Source organism: Aythya fuligula, chromosome 3 (genome assembly GCF_009819795.1).
Source record: "Aythya fuligula isolate bAytFul2 chromosome 3, bAytFul2.pri, whole genome shotgun sequence".
NCBI lineage: Eukaryota > Metazoa > Chordata > Aves > Anseriformes > Anatidae > Aythya > Aythya fuligula.
This window is the reverse complement of record NC_045561.1, coordinates 115,479,825-115,494,510: the sequence shown is the minus strand read 5'-3', so window position 1 is coordinate 115,494,510 and position 14,686 is coordinate 115,479,825. Positions and strand designations below refer to the sequence as shown.

The 14,686-nt window shown below is 43.9% G+C and overlaps 1 protein-coding gene across 1 annotated transcript in view; it reads left to right on the top strand.

The window, feature by feature from the left end:
• Window positions 1-14,686, top strand: part of PKHD1 (PKHD1 ciliary IPT domain containing fibrocystin/polyductin) — a 253,965-nt gene that overhangs the window by 43,337 nt on the left and 195,942 nt on the right. The window contains exons 30-33 of the mRNA XM_032185191.1: window positions 1,026-1,093; window positions 3,704-5,317; window positions 5,479-5,622; window positions 12,563-12,776. Of these exons, the coding sequence (XP_032041082.1) occupies window positions 1,026-1,093; window positions 3,704-5,317; window positions 5,479-5,622; window positions 12,563-12,776 (2,040 nt within the window). The remainder of the gene's footprint in view (window positions 1-1,025; window positions 1,094-3,703; window positions 5,318-5,478; window positions 5,623-12,562; window positions 12,777-14,686) is intronic.

The window sequence follows — 14,686 nt, the reverse complement described above, 5'->3', positions numbered from 1 at the left end:
AACAAGCTAGTTTGGAAAAAAATGCTTTGTTTGGAGAGTTTTCAAATGATTCTATTCCTGTATTTTAAGGTGACACTGAGTTTTTTCTTAGATAAATGCTGTACAAATGAATTAAAATGCAGGGGAAAACACACCTGGAAGTGAGATCAGCAATGCATTCTCAAGCAGCACAGTTTTGTTCCTCAGCTACACAGCTTTTATCTGTGACAATTGCTAGGAATGATTTTGAAACGATGGTATTAGGAGGAAGGGGCTGCACATGTTGCTCAAAAACCACCCTAAGCTGCTCGTTGCACCAATGGACTTCAGAAGCAGGAAGCCTGTGGTCAGAGGGATGATGCACGGGGCTTCATCCCATCTGATATTGGAGTCTGTTAGCAGCACCATCACTTTGTCTCCAGGAACAGAGAGTGGAGGGAGATGGATTGTCTCAGAAGGCAACCCTGATCTCTGGTGGGATGGATTGCAGGCTTGGGAAGGTGTGCTGCTGTACCATGTCTTTTTAGGGCAGGGATTGTTTTTGAAAGGAGGGTGATGAGGAGGATAAATAGATGCAAGTGGGACAGAAGCAGAGCTACACCCCTGTCTGAGTGGGCTTTGGGAGGTTATGCCTGGTTTTCCTCTTGCTGCAGTTATCTCCACTACTTAGTTCCCATGGGAGGAATAAAGGAGGGGAGGCAGCTGTTCTCAGGATCTCCGGTCTGTTGGCATGGCTACACTGGGATGTGTAGCCATGTAGCCCTCATTCTTGTTTCTTCATTTAGGCAATTCATTTGTGCTGCACGGACTGCATTTGGCCCACAGGCTGCCAATAGACAAGGTTCCTGACAGACATAGCTCAAATCACCTGGAAAACTGGGTGGTCTTGTTGCTGTGGTTCCTTGGGAAATAGAGCAAAGGGTGGGCATTTGGCCCTCCAATTCTGAGGAGGAAAGAACAGCATTGCAGAAGGAGAGGAAAATAGAAACAAACAATTCCCAAAAAAACCAAACAAACCCAAACCTTCTGTGTTGCTTGTTTTTCAGGGCAGAGCTGTTAATCCACTATGTCTCGGAGATCTTCAGCATTGAGCCGTGCTGCGGCTCCTTTCTGGGTAAGCAGCGGCGGTACATCTGCAGCCACTTATGGAGGTCAAAGGGATCAAGGGCACAATTTCCCTGCAGGACTGGGAAGGGCATCCCATTTCACATCAGTTTAAGTGAAGGTGTTTTAAATCTGTGACTCTTTATTATGCAGACACCAACTGGCAGACAGAAGCAGCCTGGAAATGTGGGATCGTAGTGAGCATCCCTCAATCTGGTCAGCTGGCTCAGGGGAACCTGTGCTTTGAATGTGATTTCCCTGTCTATGCTCATGTATCTTGGCATGTTCCCTTTGGGAATAGAAAGCACTCCCACACCTGACTCATCCGTGCTGTATCTTTCAGTCATTACGCCTCCAAATTTCACAGCTTTCTGTGTGGAAATGAAATGGTAGGCATGGTAGAATCGTGGTTTCAAGCAAACTCTTTTTTCAATTGATCCCAGTTAGAGCATTTAGTTTTGTTAACTCATAAAGACAAACAAAAACCCCACAACAACAACAAACAAAAGCATACACAAACAAACCTTCTTCAGTGTTAATTTTAATCAAAACTTAAATACTCATTAATCACATTCCAAACTTTTAAACATGGGAAATCATTCAGCTGTGTTTCAGAGCAAAGTATCACTGAATTAAAAAACAAATTTCACTTTAACTCTTAAAACACAGATTTGAGGTTGTTTATTTTGTCGTGTGGTTGGGGGTGTGGGGTTGAATCCATTTAGTGAATATTACGTGAACCCTTTGAAAACAAATTCCTGTGATATAACTGCAGGTTCTCCACGCATTCCTTTCCCAGCCTCACAACTCACCTAAAAATACAAAACTCAGGCTTTGTGGTACATGATTAGTTCAATAGTTTGTGACGTGCTCAAGCCTTTAAAGATGAGAGCTTAGAGAGCAAAGGTTATCACTTCTTAAGAATTATCTACATTAAGAAAAAAAATATTGCACCTTTCTTTTATCTTTAGGGGTGAATTGGAAGTTAAATAACTGATTAACTCTTGGCTGTAGTTTTGTGAAGGGCTTAAACCAATTTAGAATCTCATTGATACAAAAAGCACCTTCCCTCACCCCTTTTTTCTTATCACTGGATGTCTGTGCAATCTGTGTGGCCATCTAAATTCTGGATTTGAGCTCAGTGAAACTGAACACCATTATAAAATAAGTTATTTTTCAGCTAGGCCATGGGAAAAGGAAGGGCATGAGCTTAATGTACAAAGAGGGTTAAGCAAGGCAGGGCACTGGGAGGCAAACTAAAGGAAGATGGAGAGATGCTTCAGCTGGCTTTAAGTGAGGCAGCTATAGGCTTGGGAGCATGGAATTGGGAATGCTGAGGGATTTGCAATTTTTTAGATTACCGCTTTCTAAAATCCAGACTGCTGCTCTTCAGTGCTGTTTATATTCTCAGCACACAGGAGACAGGGTGACTGCTGCTTTGCACAGTCATGTAAATCCAGCCATCGGGATTCATGCTTATCCCAGATAATTTGTACCTACTCTTGGCTGCCAGGTGGGTGGCACAGCCCCTCAAAGCTCTTTCTCCTTTAACTATGGAGAGGGAGACTCCATTGCCACATCCTAGGATCAGAGCAAAGATAACCAGTCCACCAAATGTAGGATGCTTTAGGGAGATGATATGACTGGAGCTGCATATGATGGTAATTCCAGGAAACTTCCAGCTTCCAACACTAGACACAAGGCCTGACTCAGCTGGATATCACAACCTTATGTATTGTATTAATGTTTATTGTATGATATGTATGTATCTCCTCAATTATTTTTTCATATGAATGGTTCACACCAAGAGTCTACTTGCACATTTGTTGTCATCTTCCACGGTCATAAATGAAGGCCCGGGGAAGAACAAAAAATGCGGGCAACCCCAGGGGAAAGCAGACAACCTGCCTTCCTTCAGCCCATGCGTGGGAACCTTTGGTCACCTCCTGTGGTGGGGGACCTGCTCTTCTCTTCCCCTACCTGTTTTCCCCATCTTAAATGATGCTGACTTGGAGCATGTAGGTAGGAGAGGTCTTGAAGCTGGAAGTGCTCATTATTGTGTCAACTTCTCTGGCCACTTCCTCAAGGACAAGTGGCTGTCTGTGCATGGCACATATGGAACCTGGCCCTCTGCTTGAGGCACCAGGAGGAACTGAAGACTGAAGGAAGCTCTGTGGTTCTGGTCTGTTTGATTTTGTTTGTTTTTAATAACAACAACAACCACATCTTGTTTCCCTGTATGCAAAAGGACCAAGCTGTCTTTACCATCCACACACTTGCCTCCCTAAACCTCGTTCCCTGAAGAGCTGAGTCTCTGTTCAGTTTCAGGGGTCCTCTCACAACTGCTTCCTTTCATTCTGTGATGCTGTGATTTTTTTGCTGCCATGATGGTCCCTGGCTATCTTAGAATGTCAGCCTCTAGCCTACATAGGATTATGCTGATACTTGACTGCTGTTTTCAGTGGCTGTCCTGTTCCAAAAAAAGAACTTAATTCTTTCTTCCATTCAGCTTGGATAAACTGTTATGCTTATCAGCTTTATCATGGTTTGTGAATTTTAACTATTAATTCCTTTCCTACACATAATGTCCTTCTGTCTTGTGGTGTGTTTTTCTCCCAAGGTGGAACACTGCTCACGATCTCTGGGGTTGGCTTTAGCCAAAATCAGTCCCTGATTTCTGTTTCAATGAACAGGCAAACCTGCCTGGTTACCCGCTTGGAAGAGGAGACCATTTGGTGCCTGACCCCACCAGCTGCTGATTTGCTTAATGAAGATTCTCAAGACATCTCTGTCAGAGTGAATGTACTCATTAGCAGTAGCTCACTTCAGCATGTTTCTGTTGCAAAAAACATCACCACCTTTCTTTACCAAAGAGCTCTGACACCTGTGATTACCAGTGTTGAAACAGAAATCACAGCGATCAGCCTGCTCTTGAGCATCCAGGGGATAAACATCACTGGTTCTGTGGCTAAGCTTGGAGACAGTGAGTGTGAGCTTGAGTTTCAGCATGGCAATGAGTCTGCATTGTTTTATGAGTGCTCTTTACCACTGGACAACCTGGAACCTGAGACTTACCCTGTGCGGGTTATCCAGAGACAGTTCGGATATGCTCGTGTGGCAGCAAGGCTGCAGACCCTCACAGTAACTCCACGGATAACCTCCATATCCCCATCACAAGGGTCAATCTGTGGTGGGATGCTGCTTACTATAGCTGGTGTTGCTTTAAAATCCAGGAGGAACAGGGTACAAGTCAGCCTGGATGGTAATTATTCCTGTGAGATCCAGAGCTCTAATAACAATGCCATTCATTGCATCGTCCTTCCAGGGGCACAGCTTTTGCCTTACAATCAGTTGGCTGAGTCATCTTGGGCTCTTAATGTCACAGTGACTGTCAACGGGATCAGCAGTGTCTGCCTGGGGGACTGTACGCTCCACCTTCATGAACAGTCAACCCCTCTTGTGGATCTGGTGGACTGGGAGACCAACGGGACATTCACCTACGTGACGATCACAGGGCAGAGGCTGGCATGGCCAAGTGACAGCCCCGTGGTACACGTGAATAACCAGGCTGTCTGTAAGGTAACCTTCTGGAACGAGACAAGCATCAAGTGCCAGATTGACTGCCTTGCCCCCGGGGAACATAACATTTCCATATCCAACAGGAGAAGTGGGCAAGCTTGCTTCAGGAGGGCAGTTGGTGTTGTCACCATCACACCTCAGGTGCACCGGTTTTACCCTCAAAACTTCAGCACCAACGGTGGGGGCCTGCTCACATTAGCAGGCTCAGCACTGAGAGGAAAGAACAGGACTTCTGTTTTCATTGATTATCTCCCATGTCTCATTCTCAATGTCACCTGTGTAGCTATCCAGTGCACGGTGCCTCCAGGCAAAGGCACTAGGGCTCTGAGGCTAACAGTGGATGGCACCTCCTATGGCATTGGAAGCATAAGCTACAGCGAGGAGTCTACACCAACTTTCCTTTCACTTGTTGCCACTGGCCTCCTTTTAAGGATGAACGTATCCCAGGTCACAGAGATGGACACCATCCATGTATTTATTGGAAACTCTGCTTGTGGTGGTGTCACCATCACTTGCTCCACTTTGCAGTGCTCAGCTCCTCTGCTCCCTGCTGGAGAGTACCCTGTGCTGGGCCTGGATGTCCCCAGGGGCTGGGCTTCCTCCAACCTGACCTTCATCTCTCAGTTGGTGGTGACAGCCGTGTATCACAACTGGGGTAAGTCACGAGGAGCTGTCACAGCTCCTCCAAGGGGTACTGTGTAATGGATTGTGATAACTATAAATTTTTTGTGCAAAAGTTATGAGTTTAAAAAAATACCCCTGATGATAGCTAGTTGTTGGTCTGTGACTCAAATCCATTTTCTGTCCTTTTCCAAGGTGGCTTGGCTGGAGGAGCAGTTCACCTGCATGGGACTGGTTTTGACCCGGGGCAGACTTTGGTGACGATCTGCGGTGCGCCTTGTGAAATGTTGGACAATGCAACGACGACTGACCTGTGCTGCCTTGCCCCACGCTTACACGGTCAGCTAAGACACAAAACCTGGGGTTGCATTAAAAACATCCTCTAAAACCCCAACTTGACCTGAAAGGTGGAGTGGTCGTAGTGTGTCTTGTCCCAGGGAAACAAAGAGTAGAAGCAGCCCTGGAGAGAGGAGAGGGGCCAAAATAGCCTCTGCTTTTGCTTTTTGAGCTCAGTCCAAAGTCCATTACTGCCAGGGGGTGTTTTGGCATCAATGGCCGTAGGCTTTGGACTGGATCCACCATGTGCCTGTGGCCAGAGCTGCCACACATGCTTTGTGGCTATATTTGGGATGTGCAAAGTGACAGCAGTTCCCTGTGGCAGCTATTCCTTGGGAAATCCATCTCACATAAAATGTGCATGGGAGCTTTGGGCTGGGTACCCAAGTGCCTCTTGGCTCCCATGGCTGGTTTAGTGACTTGAGCTACCTTAAATGGCTTTTTTTTTTTTTTTTTTTTTTTTCCTGCATGACAGGACAGCATCAGCAGGGTAAGGGCTTGGTGGGGAAGGGTGAATATCTGTAAGGGTGATTAAATGCCTTGCTATGGCCAGTTCATACCTTTGGGAAGCTGGAAATAAGGATTTGAATTCATTGAGAGCAGGATGGGATCGTCCCACAGCCAGAGCATCCTCTTTATCTGGAGAGAGGCAGCACTGCAGGGAATGCTGCCATGTTCTCCAGCTCTCTCAAAGAAGAGCTTTCCTGAATTTTGGAGGAAATGCTTACAAATGGGCACATGTTTGAACAAGACATACTTCCTCCATTCCCTATTGGCAGCACAGGATTAAGCTCCTGATGTCTTGCAAGAGGCAGTATTGAAGATTTTTAAATCCCTGAGATACGTGCCGTTCCCCAAACCCTATGGACAAAGGGACTACCTTGGTGCTGCAGAATTGCAACACTTGGTAGCACACCACTTCAGCACCTCCATAGCTCCGATGACAGGAGAACGTCCAGAGACCTCCTCCAGAAATCATTGCCATTCTGTGGCTGTCCAGGTGACCAGAGATCTCTCCTCCCTGGGGGGATCTGGAAGAATGGTGGTTTTGGGGGTTTCCATCAGGGTACATTGCTAGGGTTTTGCTCAAAGATAAGGTAATCTCCATCCTTGCAGACAGTCAGAACACGACTAGATTAGCTGCTGAGAAATCAATCCAACGTGATGTTTATCATTGCTTTGGTCAGGGGTTAGGATGAGAGGCAACCAGATGTTCCTTCCAGCCTCTGTTATTCTGAAATTCTGAAGTAGCTCTTGTCATTTAGACTGGTTTGCTTCTTTATCTATGAGGAATACCAGGAAAAGAATCCCCCCCACCCCCGCACTCAAACGGAGATGCTGAGAATTTGTAAAGGGCTCAGTTTTTTCTCCTCCTCTCCTTCTCTTTCCCTCTTTCTCTTTCTTTTTCTTGGATCTCAACATAGTCCACAAAACTATTTATCATTATTTTTTCAAAGGCAGCATGCTGGAGTGCCAACAACAACAACAACAAAAAAGAGCAGACCATAAAACAAGCCATTCTGGTTATTGCAGAAAGAATAGCAGAATAAAATGTAATCAAATTGATCCAAACTGTGACAACATTAATAACTGTGCTCAAAATTCACTGGGGGGTAAGGCAGCAGGGGGAGTCTGGAGAAAATGTGTAAGAGGCAGGACCGCAATGTTTTTTATTGGCACTAGATGTCAGCAGGCGAACGCCGATCGCTGCCTGCTTGTTGTTTTATGGTTTTTGGAAGAGAAGGTGCAAGGGGGGCAAACCCCCCCTAACCAAAGGGATGCACTCACCCTCCTTTAGTCCGCTTACAAGACAACCCCTCTATTTCCTGCTCTGGATTTTGCAGCCTTGCAGATCTCATCAGCTGAGTTGCCAAAAACGCTTCTCTTGTGTATGTCATTGGTATGTGTACAGGATGATTAAGTCTCTAAAAGTTTGCTAGGCTATTTGCTCTCCCTGAGAGGTTTGAACATGGGCTGCACATCTACATATGACATCTGTGCTGCTTTCCAGAGTTCCCCCTAATACTTAGGGGATTGCATCCCTCACCATTTAGGGTGTTAAGTGCAGTTAGTCCAGCCTCACCTCGTTCTTTACCTGCAGCTGCGTGCCTGGGGGACTTTGCCTCTTGCAGCTTGCACATCCTCCTTGCCCTGGGACCTCAGTGCTAGCTCATGTTGTCTCTGACCTCTTTAAGATGAGAGATTCAAGTGGGAATCCCCAGCCAGCCTGTCTGGCTTGCTCTTGTGATCAAATCCATAGCAGAAAGCTCTGCAAGTAGGGAATGTGACTTCTTTCCCACTTCAGTCCAGGTGCTTTTATGAAACTGATGTCTTTTGCAAACTACAGAAAAATCAAATTGGAAGTTGATTTAAAACTAGTAAAGTTTTTTTTTTTTTTTTTTTTTTAAAAAAAAAAGATGCTAGAAGTTTTAAAAAATGATAACAAAATTGACAAAAGCAGAGTCCCTTCAATGAGAAACAAAGCAAAAAACACAAAACCAACCCACCGGTCTTTAAAATTCTGGTAAAAAGATAACTGACTTGATCCTGAGAGCTCTTCTCTTCCCTGTTTCTCCCTTTGTTACTCATGTTGCAATGCTCTTGAGGAGTGCAGATAGAGGTGCGGGGGCTGTTCATCTCAGGTTAAATTTCCAGAACAAATGGCTAATGTCTGTGGGATTGAATTGTGCTCCTGTGAAAGATGGGAAGACTGGCAGGAAGCTTGAGGCAGGTGAGAAAATAACAGAATATTCCAATTAGGTGATATTGGGGTAAGTACCATATATATATTTTGCAGTAAAACAGTGTTTGAGATTGCATGTTGGACACTGGGGTGAAGGTGTAGAAGTGTCTTTAAAAGGAGGTGAACTGATAGGAAGATGCATCAGTGAAAAATCTGAGTGTGGTGCTCAGATATTTTTTTTTTATAGTAATTATTATTATTATTATTTATTTTTTTTGCCTGGCTGTGTAAAGATGCTTGGAATAACATGCCAGGCTTTAGGGCTCCGATGTAACGGTTCTTGAGATCTCTTTTAGATCAAATCCCTGGCCTGCTCTTGGCCAGGTTACATTGGTAAAAGTGGATATTTAGGGAAGATGGTTCAGATTAAAATCTAGAAATGAAATGAGGCTGGTTTAAATGAGAGACATAGCTTGGTGGAGCTCATTGCATGGAGCAAAAGGAGCGAGATGAAAGAGCCTTGGATGCAGCCATGCAAATGTACCAGGGCGATGCACCGGGGTAGGGCCACAGGGGACTATAACCAGGGAAATGGGGTGATTTGTATGAGTAAGTGCAGGAGATCTGAAGAGGGCATGCGGTGGCAATTGGAATCTGAGTAGTAGTGAGGGTCTCTGATGGGTCCAAATGGTCCCTTCTGCCCTTCAAATCTGGAAATGAAATTAAGAAAGAGGAAAAAAAAATGCATATTGATTACATGGCAAGAATGTTCTGACAGTGAGATCTATCAGGCGGTGGAATAGATGCTTGCAAAGCCACCTCTTGGGACCCGGCTGTGCAAAATGAATGTCTCGTAGGGAGCAATTCTTCATAGGGAAAGGTTGGACTTGACCTTAACAGGTCTCTCTTTTTCCTCTCCCTTCTCTTTTATTTTTACCGTTATTATTTATTTATTTTTTACCCTTTGTTTTCTCTGCTAAGCACAAGTTAATGTTATGCTCTACAGTCCATTTTGTGAGCAGTGGATAACTGGGGATGTGTGGTTTGGCACCGAGACTCCTTGGGCAGTTGTTCAATCAATCTGCAGCTGCCCTTGGAACTCCTGTAGGGTTTAGTCTCATCACATGTCCGGCAGTTGTTATTAAACAGTGACCCAGAACAAAGCCCTTGTGCTGAACATCCCAGGCTCCTGGCTTAAGCCAGAGCATCCCTCAAAGAGAGGGCTGGGGGCAGTGGGTCCCTAACCCGTCACCAGCATGCAGAGATTTGGCTGCCATTGTGTCTGACCTCAAAACAGAAGCCGTGATGGGATGAATGCATTAATCTTAGTGATGGGGTTGTACAACGTGTGATCAGCAGATTCTATCTTTATAGAGTAGTTAAAGCATAAAGAAGCTTCATTCTGAGGTTCAAACACTAACCAATTAAGTAGGGAGAAGTGTCCCAGAACGGGCATGCTATATACTTTTAGGATATGCTGTGTGTATTGCAATCTTTAGTTAATTCTTTTTTATTTTCACTGTTGTGACAGGAGGTAGTGGCAGCATTTTACAGCCAAGGGATATTTGAATTTAATGGTTAGAGGAATGGGATGAAAAGCCAAGACTTCCTCCTAACTGAGAAAAGTATCAAATACTCTGGAAATGGGGGAATATCAGAACCTCAAGCAAGGATTGAGAAATGGACACCTCCCCAAGTGTGTCCCCATCAGATGGACAGAGCTGTAGTGTGTGGAAATGAGCTCCCTCTCTCCTTCTGCCTGAGAGGGAGAAAGTGGTTTGAGGTTTGCTTATCAGGTATATGATTAAGCAGGATTTTCTTGGATTTTGCTTCCATTTAAATTCTTTAAAACCCTTTCTAGCCACATTCTTTAGCTTAGATTTGTTAAATAAATAAGTTTATTTGCCTGGTTTGAGTTAAAAATAATTTCAGCAGTTGGCAGAATGCAGGGCCCTGCATTCCTACAGGCGTGATAACACTGAGATGAAGATGCTGGGGTGCTTCAGCAAGGATTTCTGTGTAACATTTTGAGGGTATCCAAATGGCAACAGGCTGTTCTGCTGAGCTCTGAGGGCTATGCAGGAAATATCTTCTGGTGATGTACATTAACCATTTGACATCAGCAAAGTACTGAGGAAAATAGGGAGATTTTGTGGGTCACTTCCAATTTCCCAAATTTGCTAAAATTGGGTTCAGCTGTTTTTCCACTAGTGACTTAGGAAAATGCAGCCAGTTTATTTTCAGGACTACAAAAGAAGAAAAGCAAAATCTCTTTTGATTAGCTCCCTAGCCTGTATTTTTTTTTTCCTTTTTTCTTCCTCAAGTGTTTAATGTGAATGTAATCTTCCTTATTACTGTTGTAGATGATGAGACATCAAAACTAGTCTCCGTTACCACATCTGAATGTACCGCAGCCTTTTCTGTCACTGGTAAGGCAGAAGAAGCTGTTATACTCTATTATGGAATGGTACCAAATTCTCCTTCTGTCCACGGGAAACTTGTGGTTTTGTAGAGAAAGGGAAGGAGTAGCATCCTCATTGGTTGTATTTTCTGCAGTACTTTTGAGATCTCAGCCGCATCTACCCTGGCTGGAAGAAAACAAACAAACAAACAAACAAACTTTCTTGTGAAGAAATTCCTGTAATGAATTTTTTTTTTGCCACAGGTAAAAATGGTGCAAAGGTAAGTTTATTGTAGTGTTTAGTCCTCTTGGTTGATACTCACTTGCCAAAGCACAGGTATGTAGTGCCATTTCCAACAAACTTGGGTGTGAGACTTCTGTGGGACCTGGAGGACAGCTCAGGCATCTCCAGACATAATTTCTGGATAATAAAAGCAATAATATAGGCATCATACCATAGTTTGGTAGGCTTCTCTGTCTATTGTTTGTGTCTCATGTTTCTATGTAGATCTTTGAAGCAGGGGCTGTGTTTGGTTGTGTTTGAATCAATGCTGAACAAGAGAATTGTCACTGGATTTGGGAGGGAAAAAGATCTAGCATATTGCAAAACATATGAAGATGTAGGCAACTTTTTTCTTATTCTGAATCCAGAGAAGAAAAATACAGAGAAAATGTGGATTCTGTCTCTGAATTTCAGAACTGATGAAATGGCAGGTTTTAATATTTTGAAAAACATCTTTAACAACAATACCTTAATGTTAAACAATCACAAACTATAAACTTTTTGAAAATACCTTATATTAAATCATTTTGAGAAAAATCTTAAATATTTTAACATAGGAAATAGAGCATTTTCACATTACTTCAATTTCAAAACCCATTTTCAGAATTACTTAAGAGCTAAGATTGATAACAATACTTTTCCAGCAAACAAAAAAAAACACCTTTGGAACAAACCAGAGTTTAAAAAAGAAAATCAGGAAAATTCTTTCTTGATAAACTCCTATGTATTGCACTTTTGTTATTTGAGGAACACTCTTGGGTACAGGATGTAATACTTTTAACACAGAACTTTTCAGGAGTTTGTTGCAACTGTTTGTTTAGTTCTGGATCAGTAAAAATTCTTGAAGTCTTCACAAGCTCTGGGATTTGAGAGAAGCAGTCTTGATCTCTGCTTGCTTAAATGATTCTTTAAAAAATATAAATTAATAAAACCAATAATTTCAACTGATTTGATCTTCAGTGGCAGTACACATTTTTTAAATGTATTTTTTTTTCTGGATTTGGAATAAGAAAACCTAATTTCTGTTCACATCTCTTTTTCCTTAAATACATCTCAAACCATGCAGCTGCTCCCATCACACGTCCTACCACTCTGAGTCAAACTCAGACCAAATCTCAGGCCAGTCTGGAGCAAAGCAGTCTCCCCATTCACCCAAGCCCCCTTGAAGCACTCCAAGCTGTGCAATGCTTTCACTAAATCTAATTCTAGATTTCAGAGCCGCACTAGATCTCAGAAGTGGTCACATCTGATGTGCCTTATACCTGGTCTCTAAACCATGGTCCATCTTCCCCAGTTGGAATGCCCGTACTCTTATTTAATCACCTCCTCCCAAATGTGGGGTCATTTGATCCCAAAGACCATCTGGGTGCTTGTCCCACAAGGGAAGTAATGCTGGCCCACACAAGGCAAAAGGGGCTGAAGGAGTTGCATGAAACACTATTCACCCTCAGAAAGGATGTACCAAAAGGGAGGCTGGGACATGAGCATCAAATGACAGGCACCAGTAGCCAAAATCTGCTTAACATCTGTAGTTTGTAGGCTGTTTGGGTTATTTTTTCCCTTCCTGTCCTTGCAGCATCCTTGGCCATTCTCTGTGGCCTGACACATTCTTCCACTGACTGCCGAGAAGACAGATCCACCTTCATCAAATGTGACGTCCAGGTCACCGTGGGTCCCTACCAGCAGCAAGGATCCATGTCCTACCTGTATCTGTGTGAGGACAGCCGACCTCAGTGGCACCAGAGGGACAGTGACCCTTCCCAGAGGCGTTTGGCTGGACTTTTTTCCAGGTTAGCTCTGCTTCTCTCCGACATCTGAGTGAGCCCATCCATGAGCAATATCCCCTAGAAGTCATTCCCCTGCCAAATGATGGGCTGGAGCCTGTCTGAATTTAAGAAGAGATTGGACTGTGCACTTAGTCACATGGTCTGAACTTTTGGGTAGACCTGTGCGGTGTCAAGAGTTGGACTTGATGATCCTTAAGGGTCCCTTCCAACTCAGGATATTCTATGACTCTATGATTCTATGATTGCTAATTCTTGATTCCAGCAGAGCAATTTAGCTTTGAGACCACTAGAGAGCTCCGCTGGGTCGTGAAATTCACTTCTTGTGTCTATCAAAGCATCTCTAGACCCCCCTCCTTCCCTCCCACCTTTTTAAAGTGTTTGAGAGACATCAGAAAATCCACCTCGTAAACAGCCTGCTTTGTTCCTTCTTAGGTTTTAATATTTATCTTCTGATCCAAAGCAACATCTGGTGGATGCCAATGGGGAAAAAGATTAGGCATTATGAAAAGCAGAAGCCTTTCTTTTTTTTTTTCTTCCCTCTCCTCCCCTTCCTCTCTCTAAGCAGCTTCATGAGTAAAAAGTTGCAGAGAAGATTCAGCACACTGTGCAACCTTTACTCAACAAGGGTGCTCGAGCGGTTACTTGGGTTCTGCAAATCCAAGGCCAAGCTGCCTGGGAGTGAAAATTGGTACCGATGTCTTTAACAGAGCTGTGGGGATTTAAACCTGCAGAGCCTCAAGGAGGAAGAGGGAGGCTTGAATTAAGGAATAAACAGATGAAGAGCACTTCCTCAAAGACACTTGAGCTCTTAAATAGAGTTTGAATACCATTGCAGTGCATTGCCATGCTTTGTTTAGATGGTGAAGGCATTCCTGACGGGTGCACGTTGGTACTGTCCAGGTACTTCAGTGAAGTGGTAGAGATTTGGGACCATCCTTATCTGATCCTTATGCCACCATTAACTTTGTCACCAGCGGGACAGTAGTGAGCCCTCAGAGGCAGTTCTGGATACCCTGTATTGAGGGAATGAAGCAAATTGGCATTTACTGAACAAGGACAGCAGAAGTGGCATTTTAAACTTGTTTATAAAAAATAAAGGTGGTTTACTCAGCTACAGCATCAGCCTGTCAGTCTGTCATTTCTTCCTTACTAGCTTTTGAGCTCTGATAAACTTGAGCTGGGCTTCACAGGGGATGAATGTCTTAAGAAATATGAATTTTTTGTCAGTTTAGAGAAAATCTGTGCTAGGCAGAAATAAATTAGTTTCTTACTGAGGAATAGGAGGATATAAGTCTGTCCTAACCTGTCTTTTTGCCAGCAACCTGTGGGCCAAACACTAGAAAAATACAGCTGGCCAACTGGCATGTCCAGCGTCCTGTTGTGCACCGGTAACGTCTGATAGCATCGTGGGAAATGGGGAGGGTGGTTTCATTGGGGAAGACAGGAACAGAGAGAGCTAGAGTGGAAAAACAGTCTGAAATTAAGCTGATTTCAATAGGTCTGTTGTTCCCACAATGATTTGTTTCAAAGCAAGAAACCCCAGGAGCCTTGACTTGTCTTGCTGAGCTTTGCTTTGCTATCTCTAACATCAGTGTAACCGCAGACCAGGTAACCCACAAACTCGAGAGTGATGGGGCAGCCCCAGGATATTGCTTTTGGTTATTGCTTTCTGCTCCCTGAGCATCAAAATTGTGCTCAGCTCTTTACAGATAAAGATGCATTTATAGTGGGTGGATTATTATGATGCTTTTTCTTCTTGCTCCTTTTCCTGGTGTGGGTTGCTCCAGTTCTGCTGCTGCAACTGCTTTATCCTGGTGCCAGCAGCGTGAGTGGGTGGGAGGTCTTGCACCTAAGCTGGTCATGTTATGACAATGGAGAGAGAAGTCAGGCAGTCCACTTGATGGCTGCTTCCT